The 23,251-nt window shown below is 39.3% G+C and overlaps 1 protein-coding gene across 1 annotated transcript in view; it reads left to right on the top strand.

Moving 5' to 3' along the window:
- LOC120942863 (transducin-like enhancer protein 4) overlaps positions 1–23,251 on the top strand; it is a 151,986-nt gene that overhangs the window by 113,996 nt on the left and 14,739 nt on the right. Inside the window, 9 exon segments of the mRNA XM_040355791.1 lie at positions 66–142; positions 1,482–1,731; positions 3,426–3,673; positions 18,773–18,920; positions 20,037–20,081; positions 20,083–20,127; positions 20,129–20,158; positions 20,161–20,191; positions 21,615–21,691. Coding sequence (XP_040211725.1) covers positions 66–142; positions 1,482–1,731; positions 3,426–3,673; positions 18,773–18,920; positions 20,037–20,081; positions 20,083–20,127; positions 20,129–20,158; positions 20,161–20,191; positions 21,615–21,691 — 951 coding nt within the window.

Below are 23,251 nucleotides of genomic sequence, written 5' to 3'. Positions count from 1 at the left end.
GTTTTGAATTTTGTGTTTGTTGAGTTTTCTATAAATGTAACTCCTTATTTTCAATAAATGTCTAGGTTGGCTTTGATCCACATCATCATATGCGGGTTCCAGGAATGCCTCCAAATCTGACAGGCATCCCAGGCGGGAAACCGTAAGTTTATAGTTGCCTCTCAACACACATTGTATTCGCTATAATCTCTTTTGCAAATTTTATTTAAAATGTTATTTTTATTTTGTGTTTTTTAAGGCAGTCTGCCTATAGAAAGAAGTTTGTGTGTGTGTGTGTGTGTGTTTAGTTTTTTCTTTGAGCTCTTCAAATGTGTTCTTGGTTTAGGGACACTTTAGGTTTTTCTTTTATGACATGCATTGTTTAAAGAATAAGTGCCATTCTGAACACCAATGAATTGCTTATAAATCAAAACAAGAGCTGCTGTAAATGCTCGAGGGTCATGATGGTTAAAATATGATTAGGTAGGAATATATCATGAAAATAAGAGGAGCCGTAATGAAGCTCTGCTTCCTTATGAGAGCTTACAAAGCAGAAATGTCAGTCAGAAAATCAATGATTTTTTTTTCTTCCTTTTGCGGGACTTATTCGATATTGTCAATGGACATGACATCCTGCCAGATTGTATATACTCACATTTGGTAAATTGCAAAGTAACAGGCAAAATAAATTTGATTTAAATTATTGATAGTCTATTATGATCGTTTTCTAGTTTGTCAGAATTGTAGAAGGAGGCGCCTAAGTGCAGACCATTTTTCAGCTGTCCAAATGTTGGGACTTGAGACTGAGCATGCTGAAAGTCAGCTGTACTCGAAAGAGCATTGGATTCATTATTTGTTTGCCACTGTCTCTGCCAATATCCCATAAAAGATGTTTACCTATGTGCCTACAAGATTTGAAGAAGCATTGCCTTTCGGGGACACCTTGCTAAAATTATCATGGTCATAATTGCATTTAGAATTTGGTTCTCTATTTTATGCATGCTGTCTGCAGATTTGTTAAAGCAGGGTGCCACTTTTATGTTTTTGGTGGAACTGGAATAGGAGGCATAAATATACTGCATATAAATATTGTCTTGAAAGAAAGACACTGGTCCATCCAGTTCAACCTGCGTGTGTTTGTGTTTATATGTATGTTGCTGCCCAAGTCTATGAGCAGATCTGTCTCCAGTCCTCTTGGTGTGGGCTTGCTTTGAAGATTTCTTATTGGGTGCAGTACACGCATCTGTCGTTAGAATGCAAGACACTCAGTCCATTATAATTGAAGGCAGAAGTGTGCAGGAGTGGATCGTGAAATTCAGTGTCAGGGTGTGGTGGTAGTTCTTGGCTCAGAAGCTTCTCTATTTTTGGGCGTTTCTATAGCTATTTAACTATAGTATAGTAGTAGAGTTGGTACAAAGTATTACCTGACTTCATCATAATACATTTTGATACATTAAAGTATATTTACCAACATTAATAAATATAATTTTTTTTATTTATAGAGCGTACTCATTCCATGTAAGTGCCGATGGGCAGATGCAGCCTGTCCCATTCCCTCCCGATGCTCTTATTGGCCCAGGAATTCCTCGACATGCACGGCAAATTAACACATTAAATCATGGGGAGGTGGTCTGTGCTGTAACAATCAGCAACCCCACAAGACACGTTTACACTGGTGGAAAGGGATGCGTCAAGGTGTGGGACATTAGTCACCCTGGAAATAAAAGCCCTGTTTCTCAGCTGGACTGCTTGGTAAGTGAAGAGGGTAACAAAAACAAAAAGTTCAAAGCTTGGTTTGCGGTAGGTTTTCTTTATGTATGCCAAGAACTTTTAAGCTTAGGTCATTTTTGTTGCTGCATAGTTCTTAATGTCTCTAGCAGCTAATCTGAATTCTGAGGAGATGGCCCTTAATATGTGCCTTGAAGTATTCTGTATACATGACTGTTGGTTACAGACATCCATGGTAGCAATGAAGGCACGGGTAGATGAATGCTTTTATGTTTGTTGATTGTCATATGCATGAAAAGGCAATGGGCAGTGGTACTGAGGCCCCTGTACTGGTACATGCATATTCACTTATACCAACAGCTAGCCTATAGTCTGCTGCAATCAAAATAATTGTCAGGTATATTTGTTACCAGTAAAACATTATGAGAGGAAGAAAGTGCAGCCCAGCAATTCATTTGATTTTTCATGGCCTTAAAATTCGTACTGTTAGAAGTTTTAGCAATAAAATAAAGGTGTTGACACTTCATGCCAATTGGAAGGCCATTGACATACGGAAGTCAGGGGTAAGGGTAGTTTGGGCATGGGATTGGACATGCCAGGTAGTATGGGAATGGGCAGTAGATGCTGAAGAGCAGCAAGTTGTCAGGCTGTAGAAGGCTTCTCAATAGTAATCTTGCTTACCCTTCCCAGCCTGCAGCACCTGAGCTGCTTACCCTTTTCTTTGCTCTCATTGCATGGGAAAAACACAGTTTGCCCTTGTGTGAGCATGAGCGCTATCACACTCTCTCTCTCAGGAGAGCATGTAGTAAAAGCTGCTTGCAAAGCCATCAGCAACGTATAAAGAAGTGTAAGTAGGCAACATAGGATAAATTAGCCACTTATAATTTTACACAGGATGCTTTAGATATTTTTATTGGCAACACAGAGGGTGCTATAATTGACAGTAAAATATCATTCCCACTGAAGCCCCCCTTCCTGCTGCCTTATCAATCATCTTGTCCTGGTGGGACCACCTCAGGAACATTTCGTTCATCACCACAATGTTTATTGCGGGAACATCTAGACGCAGAGCTGAAAGATAGATTATTATTTTTTTTTTGTTACTATTTCTTAGCTGCACTAGTAAATGATTAGCTGGAGTTTGGTTGCTGTGGGCCTTGCCTTCATTTTCTTCTCTTTGATTTTTACAGATTGTCCCAGAATATCCTACATTTTCTCACTTAGTATTAGTCATTCTGACTTCCCCTCTGAACTGTATGTCTTGCAAACGAGTTGTGCAGTTGAGCTCTAAAAACTTTGGGTTGACATTATAACTTCACATTTTGATACTAATTAAGATGAATTATCTCACAACACTAAATTTTCTAGATCCACTTTAAGTACTTGTCTAATGTCATGTAATTTTCTGGCATTACTCCACTTCATCATTGTCATAACTGCAAATGGCTCATTAAAATCAGGAGGGAATGTTTGTGCTTTTTAGAGCTTTCCAGTGTAGTGTTTAACCCATCACCCGTGAGAATCTTTTGCCGCAGCTTGTTTTTCTGGAAGTGCAAAAGATATTTTGAAATCGTTTTGCTCTTTTACAACTCATGTTTAGTCAAGTAAATCCATAAAACACTTGTATGTGAAAGTGACGACAGGCTTTGTAAATGCTGTTTATATAGTTTTTAACTAAAGTACCGATTTCACGTCTCGGTGCCTTTTTGTCTCTGCAGAACAGAGATAACTACATCCGCTCCTGCAGATTACTCCCCGATGGGCGCACTCTCATTGTCGGAGGGGAAGCCAGCACGTTATCCATATGGGACCTGGCAGCTCCCACCCCGCGTATAAAAGCAGAGCTGACATCATCTGCTCCTGCCTGCTATGCTCTGGCTATCAGCCCTGACTCCAAGGTCTGCTTCTCCTGCTGTAGTGATGGCAACATTGCAGTGTGGGACTTGCACAATCAGACTCTTGTAAGGTATGTACATCATTGCTCCATAAACATTTAAACGGGAGTTTTTGTTTTGTTTTTTTGATGTTTACCTGAACATAATTTGACGTCCTAATATTTATATCGTTATGCCATTTCATATTTATATACACTATTGCTTTGTAGATTCTCTTTTGCATATAGGCAGTGAGTCTGCATCCCTGCTAAATCTACCCATGCCCATATATACTTTTATGATTATAGTCCATCTTTCGTGTGCATACCTAAGAACCAAAGGCTAAAACTAGTTCTAGGCATTACCTTTAAAATTGTCATTTACCTTATTTTAACATGAACCTCTCTGGTCCGAAAATGTGTTGCTATATCTTTAAGTGGCCTACTACTTGTGTTGCTTGCATGTACTATACCTATGTTAATCTTTTATTTCTGTTTATGTGCACCTGAAAAAGGCCCCTAGATCAGTGGTGATGAACTTGAATATTATAGCGGGCCTCAAGTGTGGCTCCCAACACTTCAAAAGTCTGCACAATAGTGAATCCCCAACGCTTCATGTATTGAGTTGCATTGCGTAAATTATGTCGGTCCTTTTTAAAGTATAGGAGCAGCAACACATCTCAATGCCTGCAAACTTTGGTCCTGTTGCATTTTTTTTTTTCAGCCTAACTTCATGCACATTGTATACAAATAGTGGGAGTAAAAGTCAGCACAGTAGGTGGTTACAGCAGTCACAATTATAACCCCCAGCTTTGGTGCCAGTAACCACAACACCCAGCTTTGTCATTGGCAGTACCATTAACCCCACACGTTGGTAGCAGTTTGATCCAACTCACTGCACCGATGCTCGGTGGCAATGCTATTTAGCTCCTGCCTACCCCCCCCCCCCCCTAATTTGGTGATCCGGGGATCTTTTTTAAAAAAGGTTAGATTTATCCATCAACCATAACTTCTAATATGCAAGAATAAGATATTCTATTTTGGATGTGTATGAAACAGTTTCCGAAAATAAGGCTATTTAATGTCACTTTAAGCCATCGGCACAAGGAGCAAAGTGCAATAACCCACAGCAACCAATAGAGTCACTTTACTAAAAGCAACCACCAGTCGATTTCTATAGACACTATTCTTTGGCTTTCACTGCTTGCACCATCCTTATGAATAATCTAGATACATAAGTGATTAAAACCACTGGCAGACACTGAAAACTTAGGTTTAAGTGGATGCACCTTTAATATTCTGTGACCTGTCGATATAGGTTATAGCACAGCTGTAGGCACTACTAGATGCAGTGTTTTGTGCTTCTGGATTTTACATCATAACCATAAGGTATATTGGCTTTACCTGTAATGTACTTCATTTTGTGATATGCATTCTGTCAGACTAAACCAACAATGACCTGAATGTCTTCTCTCTGTGCAGCACTGCCTTTCAATTTGTGCATTGTGATCATCTATAAAACATGTCGCTGTGTTGTCTGCTCCATTCAGTCCTTTATTTCCTTTATATCTCAGGGCCAATGTATCGAGCATTATCTTCAAAGTACCTTATGCTTCTGTCTCCTGACCTCAATGGCAGCAGTAACTTATCTAAAGTCTACCACATTTCCGACCTTTTTTTATATGTTTTTTTTTCTTTCCTCGTATGCTTTGCAGGCTGGAGGCAATATCTGAAATCTATCAATGAACTTGATAAGCATTGTGTGTGTCAGTCGTCTTTTTTGCTTTTGAGGAGTTATCTTGAAAAAGATATATTCACTATAAGTGAGATTGGAGTTAGACACAGATTCCAATGTGGAAAAATATCTTGTCATGTAGTGTGTTTTAATTCTTGATAAAAGCAAGTTCAAGGCATTGGGCTCCTGGACATTTGTCTCCCTTCAGTCCTGCTCTGGAATTTGTGGCCAGGTGCTATTTGGAAATTTAAGATTGGAAACTTACCCAATAGGGGAATAAAGTAGCATGATGCATCTATTGGATACACGTATATTTTATTAACCACTTTAATACCGGACACATGCACCCCCTTCTGCCCAGGCCAATATTCCGCTTTCTGTGCTCACACAAATACCTAGTCTTGCAACGTGTGCAGAGACGGAACAGAGATCTGTTAATGTAAACATCCAGATCTCTGTTCTGTCAGGAGAGAGGAGACACGTATGTTGTTCGTACCACGTATGAACATCGATCGGTCTCCTCCAGGCAGTCCCATCCCCCTGCAGTTAGTCACTCCCTAGGACACATACTTAACCCCTTGATCGCCTCCTAGTGTTAACCTCTTCCTTGCCAATGACATTTATACAGTAATTGGCTATTTTTAGCTCTGATCGCTGTATAGATGTTAATGGTCCCAAAAAAGTGTCCGATCTGTCTGCCGCAATGTCGCTGATCACTGCCATTACTAGTAAACAATACTAATAATAAAAAGCCAAATATATATCCCCTATTTTGTAGACTGTATACATTTTGCGCAAACCAATAGATATGCGCTGGGAACGTACATCGGCTCTGTCGTTGCGCAACGAGCTCCCCCTAGTGGTCCTAAAGCAGCCGACTTGCAGCTATGGCGATTTGCCCAGGGTAGCCAACCTGCCGCAGTATAACTGTGGCTGGTCCTCTGGTGGTTAAATAATGCATTCAGTTTGGCTTTAAAGAAGTCTCACAAAGTCACCCTAAACTCTTCTATTCAAATATGCATTCCTAAAACTAAAATAAATACCCTTGTATTGCGCTCTGCCTCCTCAAATCTTCATATTCCTTTTCTTTTTTTTTTTTTGCTGCTGTAATCTGTCTTTCTGTCAGTATGGCTATGTTGATTCTCCAAGGTCCCACTGTGTGTAAAAATATACACTGAGATGGACTAGGGTCTATTGGATTTTTGTGTATAGAGCAGTTCACATGACCACAGCTAGTGTGCACTACTTGTTCCAAACAAACAGAAGTAAGGGGAAAAAGAAGGTGTTTGGGAGATCACTGAGGATGTTTGAAGGTGGCAGAAAAACACAGTATGAAACTGTTGGCACTAAAAAATCCTGTATTATTATTATTATTATTATTATTATTATTATTATTATTATTATTATTATTATTATAATAATAAAATTCAGTATCACCTTCGTCCAATAGGAACCAAGTGCATTTAAAAGATCATTAACCAATGAACCTGAATGGGAAAATGCAGGTTATTAAAGGGGTTGTAATGGTTAGTGTGTTTTCACCTTAATGCATCCTATGCATTAAGGTGAAAAAACACCTGGCGGTCACGGGCCTCCCAGCCCCCCTTACCTGAGCAAGTTCACCTGCTCTGCGCATCCCCCGGCGTCCTCTTCTCCACAAAGTCTCGTGCTGATTAGATTGATTGCAGCGCAGCCATTGGCTTCCGTTGCTGTCAATCAAATCCAATGATACGGCTGCCGGGGGCATGTATAAACACCGACTGATACGAGAGCATGCCTGCAATAGCTTCCTAGAGGGGGTTGGCTATCGCGGGGAGGAGCCACCGTGGGACTCCAGAAGAGCAGGATTGGGGCCACTCTGTGCAAAACGTGGAGGGAAGTATAACATGTTTGTTTAATTTTTTTTTCCAAAATAACCTTTACAACCCCTTTTTAATATGTTGTTCACTACATTTCTTGGTGTGCACCAGTGCCAAATATAAATAAGTATTTGTTCTTGAGACTTTTTTTTTTTTAAGACTGATGCATGGAGTCTTGCCTACTAGCCTGGCTCTGTATAGGTCTTTACACTATAATAAAAGGGTAGGGGGGTTGGGAGGGACTGGTGTCTGCTTTTCTAGCATGTTCCCTGAGCTGCTCTTGGCATCCAAAGCTTGCACATGCTTTGTGGTGTTTTTTAGGAGCTTTGAGTATTGCTTTGTGGTTTATGTAATTGTAGAATATTATTGCAGATCAGATGTCATTGTATAATAATTTGAATGCAGTGTAGCACTAAGGACTAGAGAGGACGAGGCAATGTGGGAATATTTTTCCTCTGAAAGAGGTGTTGGGTAGACATGTGTTCATAGTGCGATTTGGTATGATTAGTTTGTGCTTCAGTCCGTTATTTTACGGAAAACCCTAAAAGTAAAAGGTCTCAAAATGAATATAACTTTATTAGTTCCTGTACACTGATCCCAATGGTTTATCCTTGGTAAATAGATGTCCTGGAAATCTTGCTCCAATTCAGAAGCAGTAAATATCCACAATAGATGCTTATTCCCCAGGAAAGTACACTTGCTCAGCGGGGCATAAACCTGAGATCACATACACGTTATTAAAATTATTAAAATTATAGTATCAGTGCTCTGCCATCCATAACTGTCTCGTCTTGACAGTCTTGTCAATAGATTGGTTTGTATTTTTTTTTCAGCTCCCATCTTTCAGTGCATTTTTGTCTGTCTTGTCTAATTTTGAGTGTTGCAAATCAATGAACATCACAATAATTTCTTGCATGCAGGCATTTCAGAACGCAAAAAGGTGTCAGCAGATGAAATAGCTGATTTGTCTTTCTTTTTCGTAAAATGATTGCCCTTGGTGAACAGTAATACCAGAGAAGGGGAAATTACATGGTGCCTGATTAGTAAAGATTTCTCTCTGTGAGCAGGTTAATACTGATGGCTCAGGTACTTTGGTTTAAAGTGGTTCAGAGTCAAAAATTGCAGCCCTAAAAGGGATATGACTTGATAGAGATCGTTTTCAGTTAGTGTTCAGATTTCAGAACTGTTATATCTCAATATACGTAGCAATACACAAAACCAGTATACCATACATTGAAAGACATTTATATTAAAGGGGTTGTAAAGGTTCGCTTTTTTTTATTTTCTAAATGGGTTTCTTTAAGCTAGTGCATTGTTGGTTCACTTACCTTTTTCCTTCCATTTTCCTTCTAAATGTGTTTTTTTTTGTCTGAATTTCTCACTTCCTGTTCCTCCTCAGAAAGCTTTCCACCATCATCTGAGCCATTCTTGCTGGGGGTTAGTCTGCCTGCTCGCCCCCTCCCTTGGGACTAATCCCTGCGGAGAGATGCTGTGAATACATTGTTTTATCGCAGGGATTTAGTCCCAAGGGAGGAGGAGAGCACGCCGACTAACCCCCAACCAGAACACCTTGGATGATGGGGGCAAGCTTTTTTTTGTTTTTGGGACAGCAGTGGCGTTAATGCTGTGTAGACATTAGATGCTATCCTAGGTCATTATAGACTGATGCAACCCCTTTTGATATTTTGGGGAAATAGGACACTCTAAGGGCCACTGGCCCAGTGCTCACACATTGTTCTGTGCAGTCAGGTGCCAAGTTTATTGTTGCTCTAGGTATGATGGAACAGACACGCATGAAATGGTTAAGTTGAGCTCAGTGTAACAGACATGCTGAGAGATTTACGATGCTGGGAGGCTAACATGTTTTGAAATGGCTAATCCCACTAGCTTCTGGATGTTCTAGGTCAGCACAAACCTGTTTCTTTTGCTTCATCATATGATGTCCTAGTTGATAATAAGGACGAAAAACTGGTTTTTAGTTATTGCTTAGAAATAAGCCAATATGACAGGCGCAGATTATGCCTAGCTTGTGTTCTTTGAAATAGTGGGTGTGGGATGTTTTGGATTTTTTGTAAATCTTGGTTGCATCAAACTATTGACCTGTATTTTGCAAATCATTAAGTTGAGTCAGTCTATATTAACAAGTAGTACATTATGTTAACCACTTCAGTTCCAGAAGGTTTTTACCCCTTTCACAACCAGTCAATTTTTTTGACGCTTTAACTGACAATTGCGCATTCGTGCAACGTTGTATGCAAATAAAGTCCTTTTTTATTTTTTTCCACAAATCTAGCTTTCTTTCAGTTTTTGATCACATGTATGTGTGTATGTATGTGTGTATACATACATAATTTTTTTTAGTGTGTATTTTTTTTTTAGGACTGATCAGTGTCGCGAAACACGGTCATGAACGATAGGCGGACCTGCTGATTGACTCCTGTACAATAACAGCAGGAGTGGGGTGCTGGCGGCACACGCCCCAACGCAAAACTGTCGGATCACGTACTAGGTACGTGGTCTCGCACAGAGCAGCTGCAGTAGATCTACGGGGAGCGGTGGCTAACCGGTTGAAGCAGGGCTTGACCAATTTTCTTTTAATCTAGGAGCCAGCTAAAAAAAGTTGAAAGCCAGGGTTTTTTTTTCATTTTTCTTTTTTATAAAGCATAGCATGGGTTGTCAGCTCATGGGGCAAGGCAAGTAATTTGCACCCCCCCTAACCTTTAACCTACAGCAGAGTGGCCAGCCAATAACCCAGATGTAACAATGCAATAAAGAAAAGTTCCTGCTAATCTGCCGGAAAAATGCACTTGGTCTTCATTTCTTGTTGTGAGTTGACAACAGACTGAATTGTGTGGATTGAGTGGCGTCCTGCCCAGTTATATTTTTGCTGAAGTGGTTGTAAACCCTTACATATACCCAGTGTAGTGACTGGCCTAAGGTGATGCACAGAGGAAACAAATCTTACATAAGTTGTACCAGTTTTATCTGCAGTCCCCCTTCTCTACATCCATTTAACGTGCTGAATTTAAAATCTTGTCAGAGTTCAGAAAAACAAAGCAGACAACTGAAGTTGCACTCTGCAGAGCTCAGTGAGGAGAGATCTGAGAGCTGATTGGACAGAAGTGACACACACCCCTTCACACAGCACATATGAACAGAGCTGAGGCTGTCAATCAGCTGGAGGTCCCTCCCATGTCGCCTTTTTTCTGTTGGCACCAGGATAACTTGTCGGAAGCGACTTGTGCTGATAGCAGAAAAACGAGGCAGCAGACAGAAATGATACTTGGTGTTCTGGATAGAGACAAATACAAGTGCATGCTATAGAGCGGTTTACAACCACTTAAGCTACCTAAATCCACTAACTCTTCCTCTCTACAACAGACACCTATTTGGTCTCATAAGAAGAACTTGAAGGGCTACCACTTAATCATTTGAGAATTTAGGAAGTGTGCACTAGACACAGGACAGCTCTGTGTTGCTGACCTGATCATCAAGTATTTTCTTGAGAACATTTTCAAATAAGAGCATTTCATTGTTAGAGGTTGCCTTTTAATTTCTTTTGGTTACTGTCCAGGAACTTTAGACTGTCAGGGATTTTCTGACTCTTGATCTGGGATTTTATTTTGGGCCATACTCTGTGTAAGCCAGTGTATCAGCACCCACAAGGAACTAGTATTTTAGTAGAAAGGTGGCATCTTCTGTGTTTCTCTTATGAAAGTTTTACTATGTCTCTGGTTAGTGTTTGCATCTGGGTCACCTTTTTTTTATTTTTCAAATTTCCTCTCTAATCTATTCTGTTTAGTTGAAGAGGAGCATGCACTACGTATTCTCCACAGCTGATGGCAAAGATCTTGTCAGAAATTAGGAATTTGGTCGATCAGACACCTGTTATGAGACCTGTAAATGCTACTTGCTTCCTAATATAAATAAAATTCCAGAGATCCTCTAGACCAGGGGTGTCAAACTGGCGGCCCTCCAGCTGTTCCGAAACTACAAGTCCCATCATGCCTCTGCCTGTGAGAGTCATGCTTGTAACTGTGAGCCTTGCAATGCCTCATGGGACTTGTAGTTTTGCAACAGCTGGAGGGCCGCCAGTTTGACACCCCTGCTCTAGACCGCAAGGGTGCCATTAACCAGGAACCTTGGAGATCAGTCACAGGGATTTAGCAAGCTTTAGCCACACATGCAGGGAATACTGGGCAGTACACAATCTCTGTGCTGTCCATGACCACTGTCATTGAGACAGAGTGATGGTAAATTCAAAATTTTAAGCTGTCACCAGAAGAAGAGGTAAGAATTTTTCTAGGGGATGCCTTTTCCAGTGACAACTGGAGGGGAAACAGTTTCCTCACTTTGTAGAGATTTATTCTCATTTTCTGTTGCATCCCTGGAAAATAGCAGAATGACGGCTGGCCAGGGGCTTTGACATTCTGAGTGGACGTCATATGACATCCTTCAGATCCATGGTGCTTTTGGACACACTCCGCATTACCGATCCCAGTGAAGAGCCTATGACGTAGGCTTTTTACTATGTGATCAGCTGTGTTCAATCACAGCTGATCAGTGTAAATAAGAAATGCTGGTTATCTGCATTCCTTTCCTCACACTGACCACACATAAGAGGAGAGCCAAGTGGCTTTCCTTACAGGGAAGATCTGCCACCTCATACCCGTCGGTGCCCACCGGTGCTGCCTTTCAGTGCCCACTATAAGTACTGCCCATTAATGCCTCACTGCTGCCCATCAATGCTGAATATTAGTGCCGCCTCGTCAATGCACAACAGCTGAGGAGAAAAATACTTGTTTACAAAATTTTATAAACAAAACAAACCTTTTTTCGTTTAGCAAAACATTTAAAAACCCAGTGGTGAATAAATACCACAAAAAGAAAACTACCGTATTTATCGGCGTATAACACGCACCCTAACTTTAAGAGGGAAGTTTCATGAAATAAACGTTCCACCTCCCCCTGCGTATAACACGCAGGCACAGTTTACCCTCTATTTTCAGGGTAAAAAAGTGAGTGTTATACGCCAATAAATACAGTATTTGTATAAAAAAAAATTGTATTAATTTTGGTACAGTGTAGCATGACTGCGCAATTGTCGTTCAAAGTGTGAGCACTGAAGGCTGAAAATTGGCCTGGGCTAAAAGTGCCCAGTATCAAAGTGGTGATATTTAAACTATCCTTTACCCATGAGGATGATCTTCTTTGTTTTATTTGCTTTATTTTTAAAGAAGCCATTGCTGGAATTGTATTTCCTAAATCCCCTTTTGAGAGTAAAGGGGTTAACTTGGAATGCACCATGAAGCAATGCTGTGAAAAAGACCACCTGCATCCCTCATAACTGTGACATTCATAGTTTTAATTGTTGCAGTTGTATATTTACATATTTCATGGCTCAGTAGTTTGCTTTTGCATGGTTACATTATGTTCGGGAATTCCCCTGCAGTCATTTCTACTTATCGGCAGACACTCCAGTGCTGTAAGCTGGCAGGATTGCGAGTAGGTGTGTGTAGTTTGTACTTGGCTTACGGGTGTCTTTTGTCGAGTGTAAGTGTTGACAAATGGCTAAATACATATGTGCATTTATTGACAGCTAAGACATATATTGTCTTGCCTGTCAGAAAATTTAAGTGCAATTTTGCTCAGTCAGTTTTCTAATCTAGATAGTGTAAAAAGACCTGACCATTTAGTTTCCTCAACTGCAGTTAAAGTAATACGGTGACGATGATTGAATACTAAAGGAGCAGCGGCTCCTTGATGTCATTCTGTACTCTCTCCTCCAATCGGCAAACCTCATCAGTGTATTGATCCGCTTTAAAGAATATATAAACCCTAACCACGAGCCTCCATTTGTCCATTTTTTGTTCTGTGAAATATACCATTGAAAGCGTTGTGTTATATCTTATAAGTGCAAAAATACCGGTTAATCCTGCCTGGAGTATACTTTCTGTAAAGTTTGCTGCAGTGTTATCCGTTTTTCCCAGTTTTCTATGTGGATTGCAAAATACCTTTCACCTGTGTTATGGAGAACACAAGGCAAGGGGTTCTGTAGTCACTTCTGAGGGTGGACGGCACTGCTTTCATATGCACCTGTGTGTGTGTGTGTGTGTGTGTGTGTGTGTGTGTTCACTTGGACAGGAAGCATATAGCTGGCAGTGTCACAAAGTGAGAATAAAGGAAAAAAATCCTAAAGACCAATGAGCTTCAATATAAAAAAAAAATGTTCTGAGGCTTAAATATACTTTGTATAATGTTTAAAAAAAATTCCATACCGAATGCACCCCCATAGGGAAAAGCTGAACATTTTACTTTATATTTGCAACAAGAAAATACAATACCAATAAAATATAAACACTTTATTACAAACATTTTAATCTCACAGTAAAAACTGCGATTTACATCAAGTTTTAGCCATATTCATATCATTTAGACAAGTAGAATAAAGACATACTGCGATATTGCAAAACCATATAGACTTCTATTTATATCCTATAGACCTCATCGAGGGGGCATGCTGGATCAACGTGTTTTGCTCACTGTGCTTCTTCAGGATCCACAGTGATTTACAGAAATTATATTGCTATAAGATGATGAAACAAAAAATCTGACAAGAGGGTAGGGGAGAATCACAAGCTAGACAAGTAATAGTCCCAGCATCTAGGTTGTATCTGCATAGAGCCAACATGCAGGGAAGAAAGGTAGCTGGATGAAAAAACTTCAACATAAAATGTTGTCTAACTTGCTATCAATAGCTCCTCCCAGCAAGTAGCGTGGGTCGCTCCTCCATATCCTCCAAAGATATAATTTTTAATAGGGTATTTAACATGTTTTTCGTGTTCTGTCTTGTAAACATACAGGATCGATTTTATTTATATATATATATATATACACTATCTTAATGGAAAGTACGCCAAACTGCATTTTTAGGGAATACATATTAATAGTCTGAAAATGTGAGGATGGTAATACATTTTTATGGTCGTGATTATTTCCACATTTCTGTGTGTAAATGAATTGCTCACTCAGAGTGGTAAAACAGCTTTATTTTTTTACGCAATTTTTGTTTTTTCATTCCAGTGCACTTAAATTAATTAACTACTTTGCTTTTTTTACAGGCCTATGCAGTTGTACTTACATCTGCCGTACTCACAGAAAGCAATATATACTCAAGTGCACTCTACAGTCAGAGAGGGAAAATATCAAAATGGCATTTTTTTTATTTTTAATATTAACTTGTATAGCAGATGCAATCCATGATCCTTCCTTTATTGGGGACCATTTACTCTATGTGCAGTTACAATTGCAATGACACACCAAGAACAATAGTTGTCTTTGTGTTATGTTTCACTGCATTCCAGAGCAGTGTGATGATATGCACCCTGTATGTATACTACTGCATCCCTCTGGTCCCACAGGAGCACAGCACAGTGTCCTGCTGTGCAGTGACGTGAATGAATTGTCCTATTGTACATAATCTAGATTTAGAGAAAAAATGTTTTATGTGATGTGCATCACACCACTTGCTGCCAGGGGGCTTTGCAGCCTAATACTCTGTAATCACACATGGTACACTTGCCTGCTGTTGAGAATGGTCAGTCACCCCTGGATCACCTGTCACCAACATCAGGTAATCGTTCCATGTGCAATTACATGCAAGCAGCAATGGATGGCTGTCAGCCCATCATTGCTTTTGTACAGGATTAACAGCAGCAACTGTCGCAAACCACCTCCTGAATTCAGCTGCAGAGATATATTCTTGCCACAGCTGGCACTAATCGCATGTGTGAAATGATATATGTGTACAGCATACATATGTTATATTGTCGGCTGTTATGACCTCCTTTTTTGTGATTTTTTATTTTTATTTTATTTTTTACTGGATTGCAGATACACTAGCATGTACTTCTTAGGAGTGGTCATCTCCTTGGGGATTACCCAAAATGCATATTAACTGTTCAGTGCATGCTACAGAGTATCTAATCTGTGAAATGCTATAATGTTATCTGTTGTCTTCCCATGAGCTGGTACTACAGTTAGTCCTTTTTTAGCCAGTCTGATTATTGCTTATTTTCAATATCAGAGACACAATATTTAACACACTAAATGATTCAAACACTTAGTACAACCAAGTGATTAAAATGAATGCATCTTTATTAAGTTAAAAATAAATTATTAAGAGACATGGGCTCATCTATCAGAATGCTGATACTCAAAGACAACAATGTGTTCGCATATACTGCTTCATGGTCAATAAGTTGTATGTCCAAACGTCTTTAACATAGTATTATGCATGGCCAGGGCAGAATATGTAGATACATTGTTATCAATGAGGGTATCAGAGCTTTTTGATAGATGTTCAGCCAATGTTTATTTTAATCACTTGGTTGTTTGTGGTAAGTGTTCCCCTACGCCCACGATTACTTTGTTGCTTCAGCGGTATCCGTCTTTGTTCCATATATCTTAGTTTTACTCAGCTATGCTAGGATTGTTTTTTGTAGCTGGCAGTTTTGATGTCTTGGTTCCCATTATTGCAAGAAAAATGTTTAATGTGCAAATGTGTACCTCCACAGTAAGGGACCTGTAAAGCTGGATTCTCCGTATGAAAATTCCAACTTTCTTGAGAAAACCGGACACTCTGGCAAGTTCCCCTTTATAATAACCGTGTCTTGAGAGGGTCCCATCTTTGCTAGGGGCTCTGGGGGGTCTGCTTTACAATTAGGTTTTCATTTTCTATATGTTTTTATACTAGAAGTTTAGAGAATTTTCACAATAATGCGTTTCTACCACAAGCCCATAGTGAAGCTATCTTGCAGCTCGACACCCCAGTAATGAGCTATTCGTGATTATGGAGCATATCATGGTTATTTTTCTTTTCATTGTAGTAGTACTGCAACTAGTGAATGAGAGAAGGCCATAAGCACTCACTAGGTGACATAGCCAATATAAATGAAATCAAAATCATCATCTAAACAGGCTTTATCGTTTTAGCAGACAAATTGATTGGAAAATTTCAGCTTTAAGGTTTTCTGTGTGTTGTGTTGGGCTAAAGCAAAATCTTTTTGTTAGCAGAGTATAATTGATTATATTTGTATTTGACTGATCGGGTGAACATAAGAGTAGTTTATCTTGGCAGTCTAGTTGTGAAATTCATAAGTCACACTGGCAAGCCATGCAGTTTTTTGTGTTTTGGAAATGCTGTGTGCAAGTGCGCATTTATAGGATTCTGTATCATTTTAAGTATGTGACATAACCAGATGCTATCACTTAAATAGACAAAAGCTTCAGGGTGTTTGGCGCCGCCAGCTCTTTTGTCTGAAGGTTTTATTATAATCACATGCTGTAAACATGGGGAGGTATGTTCATAGTAGGACTTAATAATGGATAGGCATAAAAAGGAAGTGTATGTTGCCCTTATCAGCCAAACAAGTGAATGTCCTAGGGAAAACACTTGAAGTCTGGTTGCTATGAACAACGCATTGTTGCCTCCAGATGAACGGCTTCTTTCAATCAATGATTGGTTTAAAGACTTTCAGTTCAGCTTTACCATTACATATGTATTCGTACTATCTGGAGATAACAAATGTACTTCAGATTGTATGCCCTGGATCTACTCAAGTTTAATGTTGGAGGGGGGTCGGGGGGGGGGAGAATGTACGTACATTTCCAGATTTTCAAATTAGTGAAATGTCTTGAAGTGGAACTAAACCCTAATATCCTTTACAGCAGGGGTCTCCAAACTTTTCAAACAAAGGGCCAGTTTATTGTCTTTCAGACTTTAGAAGGGCCAGACTGGCCAGCGGGGGCAGAAAATGTCCTGGGCTTGGCATCAGTGAGAATAAATATGGTCTCAGGGTTGGTGGTCAGTAGGAGGAGGAGGAGTAGTATCCTATCATTGGCATCGGTGGAAGAAATAGTGCCTACTTGTTGGTGTCAGTGAAAGGAATAGTACCTCACACCAGTGAGAGGGATAGTCCCCGAGGGCCAGATAAAGGCTAGCAAAGCGCCACATCTGGGCCTCGGGCCGCAGTTTGGAGACCCCTGCTTTACAGCCAAGGAAGGTGCCATCTTGGCCTCTGATCTACAGTTGGATTCAAATTTCAGATGAGAACCAACATAAGCACACTAGCAGTTGTGACAGTTCTCACCAAAGGCATGCCTTTAACTTGGCTGTTTGGGTAAAATGTTATCAGAATGGGTTTAGTTCCATTTTAGTTGCATTGGTGTTCTACCCTCTTTTTTTTTTTTTTGTCGTGAAATCCCTAAAAAAGTCCTAGGGCAGCCAACTGCCTTTAGGAGTCTTCTAATTAATTGTAATTCACTAGTGTGTAATAGTTGCCACATGACTAGATATATTCTCTATCAAAATAAATCTATGATAAAGTCATATGGAAGGTACCAATTGGAGCCTTGGTGATAAACCTACATTTCCCCTTGAATATTTGGAAATTAGTTATTGGGAACGGACAGGGTATGCCCCTTGCCTTGAGTTGGCTGAACACCAGAACTCTGTGACCTGGTAAGGAGGAGCAGCCAAGTGGTTCAGTGTAACCCTAAAGGAGCAGCAGCTATCCATAGCTAAGATAAAGGAAATTGTCCATGGGACAATAGCCACATGCCTCAAGGTTTTATGAAAAAGTAAAAATAGACACCTATATCAACTCCTGTTTTCCATAGGACATGTCAAAATAAGTTCTCTGGTCTGAGATCTAAGGCAAGAATGGAGGTTTACTCTCAGTAAGTAACCAAAGCGATAAAAAAAAAAAAAAACTGAAATGGTTTAGTATGGCCTAGTGACACCTATGACTGGGGTTTGAAAATTGCGGTTTAGCAATGGTCTTGATCCAATCTGACAGAGCTATAGAACTCTGGCCAGGAAGAATAGGCAAACTTTACTGCATCAATATGCAAAAATGGTAGGTACTTCCTGCAAAAGAATTGCAGACAAAGGTGGTTGGAAGAACTAGACGAACATAAACAAAAGCATTGTATATTCCATTATTTTGTACTAGAATGTTGCACTTGCACTTTTATTTTATACGTCTATGAAGAGTATGAAGAGCGGATATGCGTTGCAAGTCTATTCTGTACTCGTACACACGGGGGAATTTGGTCAGAAGACTATAACCAAGCCGGTTCTTCTTGGGCTACGGGTGGAATCTGGAGCAACCACATAATTTTCTGACTCGAAACTAGCAAATGGCATTCTTGGTGGTAATTGTTTTCTGGACAGCAGTGCTATCCACTAAACCACCATGCTATGCCACTATGCTTCTGCTACTGTGATATTATATTAGTTTAGTATATGCATAAAATGCAGTCTCCAAACACGGGTCATGTTGATGGTTATCTGCAGAAAAATTCATAAACTAAGAAAGCAGCTCATTATGGGAGCCACATGTTTATGTATGAATGCACAATTCTACTTCTCAGACATCACATCATCTGTTATGACAAGCCTTCAACAGCAAGATTGTTTGTTGTTTGTGAAAGTAGCTTTAATAATACAAATCATTGTATGTTGTGGCATCTGTATATTTACATTGGAGCATTTGTGTATTGTTTCATTTTGGTAAAAATGTCTTTTAATTTTAGGCAATTCCAGGGCCACACAGATGGAGCCAGCTGTATTGACATTTCTAATGATGGTACCAAGCTTTGGACAGGAGGTTTGGACAACACAGTGCGATCCTGGGACTTGCGTGAGGGACGACAGCTACAACAACATGACTTCACATCACAGGTATAATGAAAACAAAATACTATTACATACGTTTACATGAGTCAAGGTTTAAGGGATTTTGAAACACACCCAAATTTTCATGCCCATTACAAGAGCTTCAGGTTTTAATTGTAGCTGTAATGATATCACAGGTGACTCAGGACTTCAAAGACCTCAGTTTTTTCTTCTTTTAGTTAGGGCAACATCAGACACCATATTTTTATTTATTTTTTTCTTTTGACAATTAGGACAAACAATGTTGAACACTTTTGATTGGCTAACTGCTGTTTGACCTGGCAAAGTTCCAGGTCTCACTGTAGTTCGAAGCATTTTATACGCTCCATGTGACTGAGCCAAGGTTATTTCCATTTATTGAGGAAAATATCAAGTGAAAAAAATGTGTGGGCTGATATGGCTCACTGCTTTTATAAAATTATGTGCCTGGCTGTCCGTGGTTTCAGTGCATTCTGAATCACTGACCTGGAAATGATGAGCAGCAAGTGAAGTCAGGTCTGCTGATCTTCATACTTGTGCCTTGTCATTGACTTGGTATATTAAAAAGACTCGATTTGCCCACTAAGTGGCTGTAGGAAAAAACGTGCCCACTAATACCACCCCCATGTTGCTCTGTACTGCATCTTGGGAGTTGGCCATCTGCTCCTCAATGTTTGGAAAGATTAAGTATTTTCTAAAGTCTTCAGCAGATTGGTGGGGGAATGTGTGTAAGGTGAATGGGCAAAATGCAGGATTATCTTTAAATCCAATGGGTCTGCCACAGCTGAAGGAAAATCAGATTTTTCAAAAAGAAAGATAAACAGTGGCAGCCTACTTGGTACTATCAGTACAATCACCTTTAATATTGCACAGAGTCTCTCGCTAGCATTAGAACATTCTGTATGCTGACAGTGCTTGCACCATCTTTACAAAAATTTCAAAATGTGTGCATTTGTGTATAAAAAATAAGTTCACTACTGTCAGCCATCCTAAATAACTGTATAGTGACCATTTAGTCATCCATTTATTTACATATACAACCACAAGACCCAGAGTTGTTCAATAAATTAATGAGAAAACATCTAGGTGTATCCTTATTCCTGTAATTCTCTTAATAAGCTGATGCCTTTTATTTACTTACAGATCTTCTCCCTGGGATACTGTCCAACTGGTGAATGGCTGGCAGTGGGGCATGGAGAACAGTAACGTGGAGGTGTTGCATGTCACCAAGCCATGATAAATACCAGCTACATCTTCATGAAAGTGCTGTGTACTCTCCCTCAAGTTTGCTCATGGTGGTAAGTATCTATTTGCTTGTTTTTGTTTGTAGATCTCCTCAGGTTCAGTATGCTTCTCTTCCCTGGTGTAGACTACCCAATGCCAAAGTGTTGATTTCTTACTCATGCATACTTTCAGAACATTACAGAGGATAAGGTGGCTCAGTGTGGAGTCACTATAATGCACGTGAGCTGTAACCTTAAAGGGCTTTTTTAACTCTTCGCTGTCCCATTTATAAAAAATGTATGGCACACCAATGAAAATAGATATTTTAATGTGGTCTGTTCAGGTATGTTGTTGTCTATTGGGGGTACCCTGTCCCCTTAGTGCATTTTGCTTCTAGTTCAGTAACCCTATATTTTACAGACCCTTGTATGCAATAGCTAATAGAAGTTTGTTTATGAAGTGCAAAAGAAAATATGGCTATATAGTTGCCACTTTTCTGGCTGGTCTTTGGCCCACCTATTCATTGAATGTTTGTCCTTTCAGTATTGTAGCCTCAGCTTCACAAGTAGGCACTACCTAGAGCAGTCCTGTCAGCAAATGCAGCCTTTCTAAATATTGCAGCTGCTCCTGACTAGCATCCACCTTTCAAGGCATTTTAATAGTTTGCATAACCCTTCCCAAGAGCCAGCCCCACTGTTTTGCATTAAACCTAAACGCACTAATGCTGGCCATACTATATACGAAAAATTGTTCAAATTTTTTTTTTTTTTTCGAATACCGAGCGCTCGGCCCTGAGGGCAAACTATTTTGCCAATCATATAATGACCGAATTCTGATATCATTCAATTTCAGTTTTTTGTTGGTTTCGCCACATATGCCTAGTGCAAACAGTTCAGGCGAGAGAAACACTTGAACGTTGATTTTCTATTTGTGCCCATTAATCAGACAAAAAAACTTACAAAACGGTCCGACTGGCAGACTTTTCCAAATTGTTCAGCTAGTATATGGCTAGCATAACATGTTGTTTTTGTTTTTTTTATTAACCCAGTGGGCGACTCCCAAGCTTTTCAGTTTTATTTTGTTTATTTTGGCTGAATGAAATAAAACTAAAAAGCTTGGGAGGAGTCGCTGGGTTAACTATGCGCTGATTGCTGATGGGGAGGGTGGCAAAAATTTTGGCAGACTAAACGTTTTTTTAATAAACCACTGCAAAATTAAATCGCCTGTCTGCCATTTGCAGTTAAGTTATTGTGCTGTAATGCGGGTTTCCTTTCTGCTTGTACATTGGACACCCTAAAAAACTTTTTAAACTGTATAAACCAGTAAAACAAAGATCAGCCCATTGAGTGAGTGTGACTTTGTAAATTTGGACTTATGCTCGGTGGGGCTGGTTTATATCAAATTTTTCTGATTTCCTGTTTTTTCACTCGCAACACGTGTGCAAAGGTCAAAACTGTGCAAGAAATCTCGATCACCGATTGACCTTTATTTGTTTAGGTAAATGGTTTGTGAGCACTGGAAAGGACAACCTTCTCAATGCCTGGAGAACACCTTATGGAGCCAGTATATTCCAGGTAAAGTTTATTATTTATCATTGCTTTAGGTGACGGTTTTAGTTTCCAGTGCAGTTTGTAAAGTTCTACATGTCATGCACATATGGGTTTACGGTTTTACTTTTCCGAGCAAAATCAAGAATGTTTTGTTTAAAACTGCAAATCAACCATGTGTCTGCTAAACCATATCTCTAAACTAAATTCCAGTGACCAGATTTAGGCCAATTTGTAATTGTTCTGTGCTTTATTGAGGGGGAAAAAGAACAATCCTGAAAAGGTTGCAGAGATTTCTCTGAAAGTGATATGGAACACTTCTGATGGCTCCTTGTTATCGCTTTTTTTTTATTCTGCATAACATAACTGTCATAGCTAGTGCTTGACTTGGGAGGATAGCGTGAAAAAAAAAAATGGGCCATGTACAAGGAGTTGTATTAGTGGAATGGATGATAGCCGTTACTAATGCCATTTTAATACATCTCATAGATCTGTAGCCACTGATAAGTCACCTCTATATAATTAAAGTCGAAGACAAAGCAAAAAATATTACCAATTTAAATTCAGCTACTGATTACTTTCTTACGATTTTTCATAAATGTGCAAGCTTATGAAATCAATTTGAAGTAATATCCGATTTTCTGAGATATGCGCAGCTAGAAGTCTATTGATAGGAATGGTACTTTTTCCGCACTTCTAGATAAAGCTTGTATGTGTTTAAGCCTAAGCGCTTCACTGGAAAACTATTGTCACTGGATATATGCTATTTATAAATTACATTGTGCTGTGGTGAGCAAGAAGATCTAGAAATGTAATACTTTAGAGCCCCACTAAGATGTCACTCAAAATGCCTTACTGCTTGTCAGTGAGAACTGAGGCACTGGTTTATTGCCATACAGAAAATTCCAATCTCTATAATAAGTCATATTACACTGTCAGTGTGTGTGTGTGTGTGTGTTGTGTGTGTGTGTGTGTGTGTGTGTATGCAGTATGTGTGTTAACAAAAAAAGATGCGTGTCAGACATCTGATTTTTGGATAGTTGTGGCTTCAAATACATTTCAGTCTTTATAAAATTCCCAAGTAAATTTATTTTAAGTTGTATCCAAAAATCAAATCTTGGAGCAATTCAGTAAGGGATAACCACTTCTTACTCATTCACCTTTGTAGATTTCAGCTTGAGCTGTTGATCTCTGTAAACAGGCAATTTTAACCTAGGAGCAAAGGAAAGCCTGGAAACTATGTACAATATGACCAAGTGCCATGCCCGCTGGCTATACATAAAAATGTATTTCATATCTACATTATTACCAGGGTTTAAAGAAATGTTATGCATCATTTTTTTTTAAGTCTAGATCATAAACACAAAAAAGAGATAAAAAGGCATTACATGTCAAAATATATAAGCACAGCTACTTTGTATTGAGTAGTAAGAAATGACCTTTGTTACCTTTTTTTATATACTAAACAGAATGTTGTTTGGAGGCTAAAAAAAAACTTTAATTTTCTTTTTTTTGATTTGATCTGCTGAGGAATGTAAGAACTGAAATATTTATAAAATGGCGGAAATAATATAGTTGCATGGCTAA

This window comes from Rana temporaria, chromosome 1 (genome assembly GCF_905171775.1).
Source record: "Rana temporaria chromosome 1, aRanTem1.1, whole genome shotgun sequence".
Taxonomy (NCBI): domain Eukaryota; kingdom Metazoa; phylum Chordata; class Amphibia; order Anura; family Ranidae; genus Rana; species Rana temporaria.
The sequence above is the reverse complement of the archived record's forward strand: the minus strand, read 5'-3'. Positions and strand labels throughout refer to the sequence as shown.